This window comes from Chelonoidis abingdonii, chromosome 6 (genome assembly GCF_003597395.2).
Source record: "Chelonoidis abingdonii isolate Lonesome George chromosome 6, CheloAbing_2.0, whole genome shotgun sequence".
Lineage (NCBI taxonomy): Eukaryota > Metazoa > Chordata > Testudines > Testudinidae > Chelonoidis > Chelonoidis abingdonii.
Genome location: NC_133774.1, coordinates 93,708,543 through 93,723,072, shown reverse-complemented (window position 1 = coordinate 93,723,072; position 14,530 = coordinate 93,708,543). Strand labels below are relative to the sequence as shown.

Sequence of the window (14,530 nt, the reverse complement as noted above, 5' to 3'; positions counted from 1 at the left end):
CTTTGTTTTTCTTCACATGTAGATTTTGGCACATGAAAGGCTTATTCTTTTCTACAAAACACGTACACATATAGTCCCATTTGATATCAAAATGCTCACCAACGTGTGCAAGGGATTCAGTTTTGCCCAAATGTGGTATTCTCATCTTATGTCCTTCAGCCTTGAAATGCACAGGAACAAGCTCTCTCATATGATTTCCAATACTTCACAATATCATCTCTGCTGGAAATACTGCCACAAGACAGCCTTTCTTGCTGTATTTAGATATTTCCAATTTTGGAGGAAACCAGAAGTGCAAAGCAAGTGGTGTTTTCTTTTAAATCAGTACACCAAACTTTTTTGAATTCCACAGAGAAAAGGTTGGATTCAAATTTTTTTGAGCAAAAGTTTAGGTCAGTTCATGTTTTATACTAATCAGCTTTCCTATGCCTATTTCCAAATGCTCATTTGCCTGGCTTAATCTGCTTCACTATTCTATAAGCTTTATTTCAAATCATTATGCAGTCAAAGAATATCAGGGTTTTTTTAAGCTTCCTGTGGAAAGTAAAAGCAAAAAACACAGAGGGACACAGTTTCAAATGTAAGTACCCTACTGTGATTACCATTAAAAAGTCTATAATAACCATACAATGACATCTGAGATAATGCAGTCTGGTTCTCATCCAAAGCTCACTGAAGTAAAGGGAAGTCTTTTCACTGACTTCAGTGGGCTTTGGATCAGGCCCCTTATCTAATTTAGGAAAGAAATATCTGCAATAATGTAGATATAGCTTTGGATAAGGGTTGACTATTTAATGGTGAGCGTGGTAAACTGCTACAAGTGTGCGTGGGATCTATAGGTCACTTAGTTTGCCCCATAAAACCATGTTGGAATGCAGTATTATTGAAATATAACAATTCAAAACAACAATTAGAGCATCATAAAAACTGGCAACCTTAACAGCAAAATTATAAAGGCAAATCACCATCACTCAAAAATACAGATGTATGGTGGCTTCATTTGTACACGAGACGAGCCAGCTAGTGGTTATAACCAAAGACACCTTTGTAAAAGAAACACAGAATAGTAAAGCAGTAGACTGTGAAGCTGAGTACATAAGTACATGTCCAATTCACCCTTTTGTATATGCAATTTCCTGTTTGTGTTATGGTTTGTATATTTTGCAGCTGCAACTGAAACACTTGTGTTCAAAATGTTAGCCCAGAAGTCCTAGCAATTGGTTGTGGCTTCTGGATAACAGTAACACATTGTTACTGAAATTCTTAGAAAATGTGAAGTATTTCCCATTTTAGAATATGTGTTTAACTCTAAAATACTGTCTCTCAGGAATTACATGCACTATATAAGACTGAAACTTAGTAAACCCCTTCATAAGATTACATTAAGGGAGAGTTTTGAATGGCAAAGAAAAGATCAGTTATCAAAACTTTTCACATAGTACACTTAGCAAAATATACTCTACCTAGTATGTTTACTTAGGCTATCATTTTCTGTTGACTAGAAACAGTTATGAGCAATAACTGTTGTAAGAGGACAGCACAGCACTACAAGCTGTTCACACGATTGGGATGGAATTACAATACTTGTGACCTGCCAGGACCCCCAAAAAAGATCTCCTCATACTGACACAGCATGCTAGAGTGTCACACTCTGAAATACTGCCTATGCAAGGCAGTACTTCTGGGACTGACACACAGGTGTTTGTCAATCAACATTTCACAAAGCTGCAACATCTCTCTAACTTTCTGGGGAGGCTCTTCCAGAAATGTTTTAGTACACATGGCTGGACAAAAATGGGACTAATTCATTATTAACCTGTAAGAAGATAATTTATTTAAAAAACCCTGAACCATTACCTTGCAAGGATGAGGATCAACCCCATAGGTTTCCAAAGAATGTGCTTTCAGTAGCAAATTAAATTCAGCAACAGCTGGGCTCTGTCCACTGAAATTACACAAGGCAAATGTATCAGTTTAACAAAAACATAAGATAAAAGGTATACTTCGGTTCGGTTCAGTAGGCCACAGTCATCAAAACCAGACAAAGAAGGAAAAGACCTACTAACACATACACAATTTCAATCATATAACATTTACAAAGAGGGAACTAGAAGATCTTTTATGTGATTTCTGCTGGTGCTCTGCCCTAATGCCTAATCTTTTCAGATTATGTTTTAATGCTTTTTGCATACCGCCAGGACTTCAGTGATCTGTCCAGTTAATCACGGTTATCAAGTATCCATCAAATATCTGTTATCTTCTCATGTACGCACAAGTTGAGTCTTACAATGAAATAAACCTCAGCATCTGTTTTTTCCACACACAACCTCCCAAACTAATTTAAAAGGATTGTCCAGATTAAGATACATTCCTTCCAGCTCAGGGTATTGACAAGGCAATCATATTACACAGACTACTGAGACACATGTCTAATTATAGCAGAGCTTGCTACCACCACCATGGTTTAAAATCTGTCAGCATTTCCATTATATGCCCTTATTTTTAGGGGGTGATCCCAAATCAACCGTAAATATTCACTAAAGCCTAAAACATGGAATGCAAAGTCTCAACTATGAAGCAAGTGTTACTGGTTTTAACGCTTTCATTGCCAGCTTCCATTATAAACCATTGCAAGATTATTTTTTTAAGATGCTGTGGAATGCCAATATTTTCAAATAGATGCATTGGTGATATGAGATACAAAGCTCTTTGTGGTATCCTAATATCTAGTTTGTTTTGACCACAGCCACCCATTGAAGCAAGAACTTCATTGAACTGCCCATAACGATGTCCAGGTCCCTTTCCTGAGGTGATACAATCAGTTTAGTACCCTATAAGGCATCAGAGTAGTTCAAATGTTTTCCTCCAATGTGCATGATTTTGCATTTACAAAACATTGAACTACCTCTGCCACTGTGCTGCCTGCAGTGTTATCCTAGCTTTCTTAGGTCCTCTCCGGCATTTCTCAGTCTCCCTGGGGGTGACTAACAAACACCTTTGTTATCTACAAATTTGGCAACTGTAACAACTCACCCCTCTTTTCAAATCATTAGTAAATATATTAATCAACATCAAACCTAGTACACAATCTTGCGGCACCCCGCTGTTATTCTCTTGCCATAATGAAAATTCACATTCGTTTCTCTGCTTTAATTTTAGTCTCTGCCAGTGTTTTATTCAGGAAAGTTTAAGTAAGTTATGTTGATGGTTCTCTTTCTAAAACACCATAGGTGAGAGATCCAGGAACAGAGCACAAGACTCCTGAGTCCCAGTCCAGTGCTCCCTATCCCCTGAAGCACACTGCCTCACTATTTACTTTGGCATGTCTGGACCTTATAATCTACATCAGAGCAATGTAAAACATTAACTCAGAGACTAAGAGAAGAGAAGAGCTAGTCAAAAACTTTTCATTGATTTTTTTTCTTGATTAAAAATAGATTTTGGAAAGAAAAAAATTTTCACAAATAATTTTGTGAAATAATTCCTTCAAAACTGATTATCATTATTATTAAACTGAAAAATATTTTCATTTTCTTTCAAATCAAAATTTTCTTTTCAGTTCAGGATGAGGGGCTTTCAGGGGGTTAGAGATTAGGAAGAACAAGGCATTTCTTCCCTTTCTCCCAACTTTTTCCAGTATGAAAAAAAGGGTAAAAAGTATGAAAACAAAGCAATCTGAAATAAACATTTGTTTAGACATACTGAAAAATTCCAAGAAACATATTAAACTAAAAATGTTCATTTTGTTCAGAAATTTTTGCAAAAGAGGAGACCCACTTACCTCTTTTTGAGCAATCCTACTGAAGTGTAAACCAATTAGAAATAATGAGCTGGACCATATTGTAAATGAATATTATAAATTGTACAAGATTTTGCCTCATGTACTTGTAGATTACAGAGTACAAATTCAATCAGCTACTAAACACACCCCAATTTTCTTTGGAGCCTGATATTAAGACCACTGCTGAGATGACCTGTTCTGCATAAAATGAACCAGGGGAATTCTCTATTGACAAAATACACAGAGATATCAGTAATGCTATGGGAAATAAGATGGCAGGGATCTGTGGAATTCCTGCGGAGCCATTAAAAAGCGCCAAACCAGCTATTATTTGCAGCTGCAGGCACTGACAATATCATCCGGAGAACAGTCAGTACCATCCAACTGGCAAAAAGGCACTATTTTACTGCTTTAGAAATGCGAAGGCCACAAACAAGACTGTTGTGACTACTGCAGCATTACTCTTCTATCCATCCCGAGGAAAATTTTTGCTTCTGTCTTATTGGTCTGACCCACGGATATCTTCAGAAAAAGAAGACCATAAGCTGGTTTCACTCCCAGCCATTCCACAATAGAGCAAATCTTCACAGTGTGCCAGCTTATTGAGAAGGCATGAAAATTTAAGCATCCCATTCACACTGCATTTCAAGGCCGCTTTTCACTAGTAACAAGGAATTGCTTTGACTGATCTTGAAACTCACAGGCTTCCTTGACAAACTCTGTAGACTGTTCCATCTCGTATATGACGACTCCTCAAGCTGCATTATTGTAAATGGGAAAATAACTGCCTTCTTCCGAATTACATCAGGAGTTCGACAAAGATGCATTGCATCCCCAGAACTCTTCAACGCAGTCAAAGACTACGTACTTGACCAGACACTAAGTAAATGTATTTTAGGCATGACCTTTGATAAGAACCTTACCAACATCGATTTTCCCAATGGCATAGTGCTAGTTATTGAACTAGTGGATTAGCAGGCTGTGGCATTTAAAGCCCTAGAAAGCTCGGTGAAGAGCTCAGACTGAAAATTAATTGGAGAAAAACCAAAAGAAGTCTTCCAGTTGGTGATTTTGAACATGCTATGGGCTCTAGCATCTTACTGGGCAACCATCTAGTCAACATTGTCAGTGATTTCATCTACCTCATCTGTCAATAATTTGGTTAGCAACAAGAAAGCACTTGAAGCCTACACTGCAAAATTGTCATAAGTACAAAGGTACCTCATCAAGAACATCTTTCACAAAACAAAAACCTTGATAAGCAGAGAGATGAAGCTAAGGATATATAATGCTTTGGTGGTCAATATGTGACATGTGGCTGAACACTATCAAGACTATAAAGAAGTTGGACACCACTCAGATGAAGTATCTACAAATGATCAAAAACATCAAACAGTATGAATTTAAGTTGAATGAAGAGAGCTTCTTCCTAACTAGACAGATCATGCTTTCTCAAATGGATGCACACCACTATATAAGGTGGCATGGTCATCTATTCTGCCTGAGCTTCCCTGCGAGAAATATCTTTGACTTTGACCCAACGAAAGCAGGACGGAAAAGACCCCCCAAAAGTCCTAAAACAAGATGGATGGATGGCATCAGACACATATTCCTCATAGCTATCCTACTGCATAACATGGCAAAAATGGCTCAGGATATATCATCATGGAGGCACACAACATGTTTGATGACCTCTACACTGTCCAAGCAAGAGCATGAGAATGAACTAAACCTAACCTTAATAACCTAACTGGCCCTTTTCATGGTAAGGAGATAATTTCTTTTTTCTAAATAAATGTACCTATGTCAAATCTTAACATCAGAGCAAGCTGAAAATTGATCACCGTCTTAACATTAAATGCTACTTTTGATCAGTGTCAGGAGCCTTTAAACTTTCTGCTTAAGATGGCCTCATACAAAGTCCTTTCATCTGGGGGAAATCATCCAATTAATGCCCTTAACCTGCAAACTAGGGAACATAACCAAGTATCTCTGTGGTTTATATTTCACTTCAATCAGGAAAGCTGGGTAAGCTTTCCTGATTGAAATTCTTGTATTTCCAGTAGGCCTCATGTGCACACATATAATTTATTCAGCATTAAAGAGAATCCTAAATATATTACATTTTCAATCAGTTTCCAGGTCAGAAAGCCCAGAATTGTGCACTCAGGAAAAAGGACTGGTATTTTTGTGTGCAGAAAAGCCTGGCAGTCTACAATACAAAATGAAAAAATGCATTTCTGATTTGAATTCAGAGTTCTACAACTGGGATAAGCTATGCATTAATGACTTATCCTGTGTGAACTCTGCAACTATCCCACTAGAATCTATCCATTTCAAAGCTCCACTAAAACTCTGAAGAGATACTCCAACTGAAGAACTGAACAGCTCATAATGTGTTCTGCTATTTTCTTTTAAACTAACGAGAAGTGCACATTAGAAGATGTAGAAACTCCCACTATTTACTTCCATATGCACCTCTGGATCTGATGCTCTTTGAAGGCCAGGGAGTTATGTAGCTCAATGGGAAAGGCTTTCCAGGGATGTGGATTAAGGGCAATGCCACTGACACGACTTGCTTCCCCAGACCACCACACTAATTCACATCTAAAATCCCTTTTTCCTTCATTCCCTATCATTTGGGGCCTGATGAGAAGAAAAGCACATCCTTTGCTGCAGTCAGAGAGTTGAGGGTGCACCTCACAGGATTATTGGTCTCATTTCTTTAAATAGTTTATGATATGTTTGTTTTTAGGGAACCATGCACTAGTGAATCAAAAAAGTGTTGGTCAGATTTATTTCGTGCCACTGGCCTACTGAATGATGTTGCGCAAGTCACTTCCACTCTCTGTACTTCAGTTTCCCCATCTGTGAAACAGGGATAATGACACCTATTTCTAAAATGCTTTGAGATCTACCAGTGCAAAGCATTATTTAAAAGTTATTATTCATGGTTTTGTAATCACTTCTGTATCACTTGGAGCCACCTGCTGCTGAACACTTAGGGTATGTCTACACTACGGGATTATTCCGATTTTACAGAAACCAGTTTTTTAAAACAGATTGTATAAAGTCGAGTGCATGTGGCCACACTAAGCACAATAATTCGGAGGTGTGCATCCATGTACTGAGGCTAGCGTCGATTTCCGGAGCGTTGCACTGTGGGTAGCTATCCCATAGTTCCTGCAGTATCCCCCGCCCACTGGAATTCTGGGTTGAGATCCCAATGCATGATGGGGCAAAAACAGTGTCGCGGGTGATTCTGGGTAAATGTCATCCCTCAATCCTTCCTCCATGAAAGCAACAGCAGACAATCATTTACCACCCTTTTTCTCTGGATTGCCCAGGCAGACGCCATAGCACAGCAACCATGGAGCCCGTTCAGCTTTTTTTTTTTTTACTGTCACCATATGTGTACTGGATGCCACTGACAGAGGCAATACTGCAGTGCTACACAGCAGCATTCATTTGCCTTTGCAAGGTAGCAGAGACTGTTACCAAGTCTATTCCACCGTCGCTGCGTTTTGAAATTGGAATGACAGTTACCAGTCCTTTTGCATTGTCTGCTGCTTTAGAATCAGCGATGATGTTACCAGTCCTTTTGTAACATCCCCAGGTCATCCCTCTTTATGTTTTATCTAAAATAGAGTCAGTCTGCTGAGAATATGGGGCAAGTCTACTAGACAACCAGAGAGCACAGGCGCTCCGGTCAGAGCCCCAGATATCCTGCAGAAATTATGAGCTGCATGCCATCTAGGGGTGCCCCTGCAACAACCCCATCTGTTGCTTCCTGCTCCACATCGCTCCTGGGCTACCGTGGCAGTGTCCCCCCATTGTGTGATGAAGTAATAAAGAATGTAGGAATAGAAAACTGATTTTAGTGAGATAAATGAGGGGAGGCAGCCTCCAGCTGCTATGATAGTCCAGGCAATACAGAATCTTCATTAGACATGAAAGGGGTGGGGAGGAGCTCAGCCTCCAGCTTCTATGATGAGAACGGGTACCAAGCTTTTTGCACCGTCTGCCTCTCCAGGAGAACCTTAAAGAGGGGAATACCGGGAGTCATTCCCATTTTTGCCCAGACACCCCGGCCGACTCAACGAGGCAGCCAAGAGCACTCATGGATGATGAGGATGTTTTCAACAATTTGTACCATCTGCATCAGGAAAGGAAGGGGAGGGATGCTGCTGTGCAGCACCGCAGCACACACATCTACCAGCAGCATGTAAGTAGACATATGGTGACCTTGAAAAAAAGGCGAGAAATGGTTTTTTCCCTTTCTTTCACGGTGGGGGAGGGGCTAAATTGACGAGATATACTCTGAACCACCTGGGAAAATGTTTTTGACTCTTCAGATGTGGGAGCTCAGCCAAGAATGCAAATCCTTTTGGAGACTGCGGGGACTGTGGGATAGCTGGAGACTTCAGCCCCCCTCCCCCTCCCATGAGCGTCCATTTGATTCTGGCTTTCCGTTACGCTTGTCACACAGCACTGTGTTGTGACTCTGTTCATAGCCTGGAGATTTTTTCAAATGCTTTGCATTTCGTCTTCTGGAACAGAGCTCTGATAGAACAGTTTGTCTCCCCATAAAGCGATCAGATCCAGTATCTCCCGTACAGTCCATGAATGATCAGAGCTCCACGCTGGGCAAACAGGAAATGAAATTCAAAAGTTCGTGGGGCTTTTCCCGTCTACCTGGCCAGTGCATCTGAGTTCAGATTGCTGTCCAGAGCAGTCACAATGGTGCACTGTGGGATAGCGCCCGGAGGCCAATACCATCGAATTGCGGCCACACTAACTCTAAGCCAACATGGCAATACTTATTTCAGCGCTACTCCCCTTGTCGGGGAGGAGTACAGATATCGGTATTAAGAGTCCTTTATATCGAAATAAAGGGCTTCATTGTGTGGATGGGTGCATGGTTAATTCGGTTTAACGCTGCTAAATTCGGTATACACGCATAGTGTAGACCAGGCCTTATATACTATGTTCGTTCCAGGAGTCATTGCTCAACACTAAACTGTGGACAGGTTAAAGCAATTCAAAGACTTACAAAGCATTCATGCAATGATCTATTCAGAAGTGCTAAGCATCCTCAGTTTCCACTGAAGCCAATGTAAGCTGCAAACTGCAAACCCTCCACTCCTCTAAATTTATACAGGTTTAAACAACATAGAATGAAGTCCCTTTTGAGATTCCCTTTCACTCAAGGTTGTTGATGCTGATCATTCTCTGCTATAATCTCAACAAGATAGATCACAGGGATTTTCTATGAAGGCCCTCCATCTCTGAAATGTTCTCCATCTCATTATATGCTAGATCATGTGTGGCATCTTTTAGCAGAACTCAAGATATTCAAGTTTTCTTTTAAGTTTGTGGATTTGCCTGTGTTCTATAAAGAATTCTCTGGGTGATTTATTTCTTACATGTCAGGGGCAGCTACCAGATTTGTGGACTTTTTTAAATCTTTTTTTATCCATGCTAGTTGAAAATTCTACGAAGCCATGTGTCCGATATGCTGAAATCCTTACAGTTTTTAGTTTGCCTTTATTCAGACAAACTTCCTATGTGCTCAAGAACAGTTTTGATTGCAGGCTATATTAAGACCTGAGTAAAGACTTCAGGACTTGGCATTAGGTTTTTAGTTTTTGATGGAGAGACTAAGGAGAATTAAGCATCTAAAACTCTAAATAGTGCCTTATTCCCATAAATACAGATCTATTACGATTAGCCCAGAAGTAAAAAAGGCACTGTTAGTAAACTCAGTTGCTATACAGTTTTTGACTGCATTGCTTTGCAGTAGTTACGATGAAATTACCATGCAGATAACTTTATAGAGAAGTGCAGAATGAAAAATCTTCTAAACTACTTTCCAACCCTGTTCTGTAGTTTGTCATTGAGTCTTTTACATTAAAAATAGCAAGGCAAACCTTTGCAAACTATCTAAGCAATGGCACTGCTCCTCTTGGGATTCCCATGGCAACTGGTATCACAACAGAGCAAAAGCTTTAAATTCATCTCGAAGAATGTCAGTTACTGCACAGGGTGAGTAACCTCCTCTTCTTCTTTGAGAGGTGTCCCTGGGGTGCTCCACTCCAGGTGTCTGAAAAACAGTATCCCGTCGGATGGTTGGGACTTCAGATGAGGCAAGAAGGCTGCTGACAAGACAGCTCTACCCAATCTGGTGTCAGATGCTGCAGTGTGGATGGAGCATAGTGATTAGTGAAGGTAAAGCTCAATGCCCAGGTAGCTGCCTTGTATATGTCAAACAGTGGGACATTGCAGAGATGGGAAAGTGGACACAGCTCTGGTAGAGTGTTCTAACTGACATAGGAGGTTGTATTTGCCTGAATTGGTAACGAAGGCATATGCAGTCACCAATCCATCTGAAAAGTCTCTGTGTAGCGATAGCATTTCCTTGTGAGCACTGAGTAGTAGAGAAAATGTCTGGGGGTCTTCCTTTTACCTGGATAGAACAAAACCATTTATGATAATGTTCTGTGAACATAAGAGTGTAAATTATTGATTCAAAGGCGTTAGCGTGAGGTTTGGGGGGAAATGCTGGGAGGTGTCTCAGTTTACTGAGGTAAAAGGAAGAGTGTATGCGGAGTGTGACCTTATCATGGAAGAATGTGATATATGGAGGGTCTGCCATAAGCACCCTCATTTCTCCTACTCATCTGGCAGACGTGATTGCTATGAGGAAGGCAGTCTTCACAGACAGGTGGAAAAAGGAGCAGGTAGCCATCGGTTCAAAGGGTATATTCATCAGGGCTTTGAGGACTAGGTGTAAATCCCAAGGTGTAACAGGTGGTTCCACATCCAGATATAATGTCTGGATACACTTCAGGAACCTTTTGGTGATTGGATAGGCAATCTTATGGTGGAAGGCAGTGATTGCCGCGAGGTGGACCTTGAGTGAGCTCATAGAGAGGCCAGATGTTTTAAAGTGTAACAGGTAAACCAGTATCAGTGGGAGTGAAGCGGAAACTGGAGAGGTCTGCTTGTCAGAGCACCAAAATGTGAACTGTTTCCGTTTACGCATGTAGGTAGTGTGCATGTTGTATGTTTTGCTGTGTAGCAAGACAGTGCGTACTTGGTCCGAACATGTTAACTCCGCATTAGAGAACCATTGATCAGCCAGGCCCTCGGGTGGAGACATCGTATGTTGGGGTGAAATAGTTGTCCCCTGCATTGTGATAGGAGGTTGCTGAGTGGGGAAAAGAGGAATGGATGGCTTGACCGACATGCACAGGAGGAAGGGGTACCGCGGTTGTCTGTGCCACGCTGGGGCTACGAGAATGATGTTCGCTCTGTCTGTTCATATCTTCTGAATTACTTTGTACAACAGAGGCATTGATGGGAATGCATACATGGAGCTTCGGTCCAACAGAGCATAAAGGCGTCTCCCCATGAGTGTTTCCCCAGGCCTGCTCTGGAGCAGAATGTCGGGCATTTTTTGTTTGTTGCTGTGGCAAATGGATCCACTTGGGGATAACCCCAGGTCTGGAAAATGTTGGAAAGAATGGAGTTGTTGAGTTCCCACTCGTGCTGTATGGGAAACAATGAGCTGAGCTATGAGGAGATATGGATATTGTGTTGAAGGCACCAGTTCCAAAGTTTTACCACCTCTGTGCAAAGGGAGTGTGACCAGGTTCCCCTCTATCCGTTGACATAAAACATGCACCCAATGTTGTCGGTCATGATTTGAATTTGATGGTTTTGGATGATGGGAAGGAAATGGAGGCAGGCATTGCACGTGACCTGGAGCTCTAGCAAATTTATGTTAAGCTTGTTTCTGAAGTGGCCCAGAGACCCTGAGTGGTGAGGTGGCCGATGTGTGCTCCCCATCTTGTGAGGGATACATCTGTGGTGATGGTAATTGAAGGGGGATGTTGTCAGAAGGGAATCCTGGTGCAGAGGTTGATGGGAGAGCATAGGCACCAACTTTCCCCAGTGCCGATGGGTGCCTGTGCTTCCCACCCCCTTTCCTGTCCCAACTCCACTCTTTCCCTGCCCCATTCCAACTCCCTCCCCAAAGTCCCCGTCCCAACTCTGCCCCTTCCCTGCCCCTATTGGACCCCTTCCCCAAATCCTCGCCCCAGCCCTGCCTCTTCCCTGAGCACACCCCGTTCCCCTTCCTCCCTCCTCCCTCCCAGCTGCGCGAAACAGCTGTTTCATGGCACAAGTGCTGAGAGCTAGAGGGAAAAAAAGTGGGCACACAGCGTGCTCAAGGGAGGAGGCAGAGGTGAGCTTAATGGGGGAGGAGGGGGCGGGTAGCTGCCGGTGGGTGCTGAGTCAGTGCCTATGTGGGAGAGGTCTACCAGAGAAGTGAGTCCTTGACTTTCTGGTGCATAGTTAGTAACCTGCTTAGCCTGTGCTTGTTTCGTTTGTACACTGTGGCTAGCCAACCCTGAAGGCATCGCATGTACAGGCGAGCATTTGCTACCACCAATATGCAAGAGGCCATATGTCCTAAGAGCTGTAGGGAGTCTTGGACAGTAGTCTGTGGGCTGGCACCTATCTGGGTAATAGGGATGCCCATTGTGTGGAATCTGTACTGGGGGAGAGATACAAGACAGGTGATGGAATCGAGGTGGGCTCCAATGAAGTCGATTTGTTGGGTAGGTTGTAAGGTAGATTTGGTTTTGTTTATTTCCAGGCCCAAAGGTGCGGAAGCAGTGAAGGGTTGCAAAAGTTGCGTGGTTTGCTTCTAACTGAGTGGGAGACTTGAGGAGATAGTGGTCCAGGTAAGGAAATATGAGGATTCCTTCCCTCTCCCCCACCCCAAGATGTGCTATTACAACTGCAAGTATCTTGAAGAAGACACATGGTGCGGTGGAGAGGCCAAATGGGAGGACTTTGTATTGGTAATGTTGCACTCCCACAGCAAACCTGAGGAAACATCAATGGGCAGGGTGGATAGAGACATGGAAATGTGTCTTGCAGGTCGAGCGTTGAAAACCAATCTCCTTGTTCCGGCATCGGAATCATCATTGGGAGAGTAACCATCCGGAATTTCTGTTTCTTGACGAACTTGTTCAAATGTCGAAGGCAGAGGATAGGGCGCCAACTGCCGTTTTTCTTTTCTGTCAAGAAGTAGTGGGAGTAAAACCCTTTTCCTCTGTGTTGAGGGGGTACCTCCTCTATTGCTCTGAGATGTAGAGACACCTTGTACCTCCTGACAGAGGAATTGTTTCATGAGAGGGGTCCCTGAAGAGGGATGGGGTAGGAGGGTGCGTGGAAGGTAAGGAGAGGAAGGGGATGGGATAACCCAATCTGATAATTTCCAGGACCCATCTGTCCATAGTGATGGTTTTCCAGTTGGCCAGGAACGGATGCAAATGGTGTCCAAAAAAATGGTTGGTTGGAGTTGGTGCTGGAGAGGGTGCGAGGTTTTCTATACCCTTGACCAAGGCTTCAAATTTGTTTATTTGAGTTAGGAGGGTGGGTCGCCGTTGTTTGCAGAGGGCGAAATCGTTGGTTCCTGGACCTATGTCGTTGTTTAGGTTGTTGCGTATCATAGCGTCTGAAAGGTTGACGTTACACAAAGGTATGGTAACACGGCCATTGGTATGGCTGATATCTATATCGTCTCTTCTTTGAGGCAGGTGTTTGGATGCCTAAGGATCGGAGTGTGGCACGAGAGTCCTTCATGGAGTGAAGGACCTCATTGGGTTGTAGAGACAAAGAGCTTGTCTCTATCGAAAGGGAGATCTTTGAACGTATTCTGTATTTCCTTCGGAAAGGAGGAAGAAGCAAGCCATGAGGCACGCCACATGACTATGGCTGTGGATCTGGCTGCTGCGTCCACAGCATCGAGGGCAGCTTGAAGAGCTGTGCTAGAGATCAATTGGCCCTCAGACACCACTGCTTTAAATTGTCGTTGTTTATCCTCCGACATATCATCAATAAATTGCATTACCTTAGCATAATTTTTGTGGTCATATTTTGCTAGGAGTGCCACATAGTTCACTACTCTAAATTGCAAAGTGGAAGAAGAATCCACTTTGCAGCTGAAGAAGTCCAGTCTCTTGTTATCTTTGTCTGAAGGAGTGGAGCGGAAGTGTTGGTATTTGTTTTTCTGTTTGGTTGCATTGACCACTAGCGAATTAGATGAGGGATGTGTAAATAGAAACTCAGAATCCTTAGATGGGACAAAATATTTGCGGTCCAATCTCTTGCTAGTGGGTGTTATTGTAGCTGGGGTCTCCCAAATAGCTTTAGCAGGTTCCATAATGGCCCCATTAATTGGTAGGGCTATTTTGGAGGAGGTCATAGCTTGCAGGATGTTGGTGAGCTCGTGGTGTGTTTCAGGTACATCCTTCAGGATAATCTTGAGCTCTTCTGCTACTCTCAGACAACTGTTGAAAGTGACTGAGCTCATCAGTAGCAGGAGGTGGTTGGGGCACCATGGCATCTTGTGGTGTTATCGCTATAGAAGAGCTGTGCGGGGCACTTGAGATCTTATCTGTGTTTCAGTGTAAGCAGGCAGTGGGGAGGGCTTGACAGCTTTCCTCCGGGCAGGCCGTGGAAGACCCGAGTGTGGTGTGGTGTAGGCCCATGGACCCCCCAGTGTGGCCATTGCTCCGGGGGCATAGGTGGTCCCATCCAGGGATTTCCCTACTAGTGTGGATAGCCTTGAGGATATGGAGCTCATGCTGTAATGCATCTCCCAGTTGTAGGTAACTGAATCTGGGGAGTGTATTGAAGGAAAACATCTGGTCATCATACTCCTCTTCCTCGTCC

At 42.7% G+C, this 14,530-nt stretch overlaps 1 protein-coding gene across 1 annotated transcript in view; it reads right to left on the bottom strand.

Moving 5' to 3' along the window:
* Positions 1-14,530, bottom strand: part of FRMD3 (FERM domain containing 3) — a 229,575-nt gene that overhangs the window by 49,623 nt on the left and 165,422 nt on the right. The window contains exon 7 of the mRNA XM_075067252.1: positions 1,858-1,945. Coding sequence (XP_074923353.1) covers positions 1,858-1,945 — 88 coding nt within the window. The remainder of the gene's footprint in view (positions 1-1,857; positions 1,946-14,530) is intronic.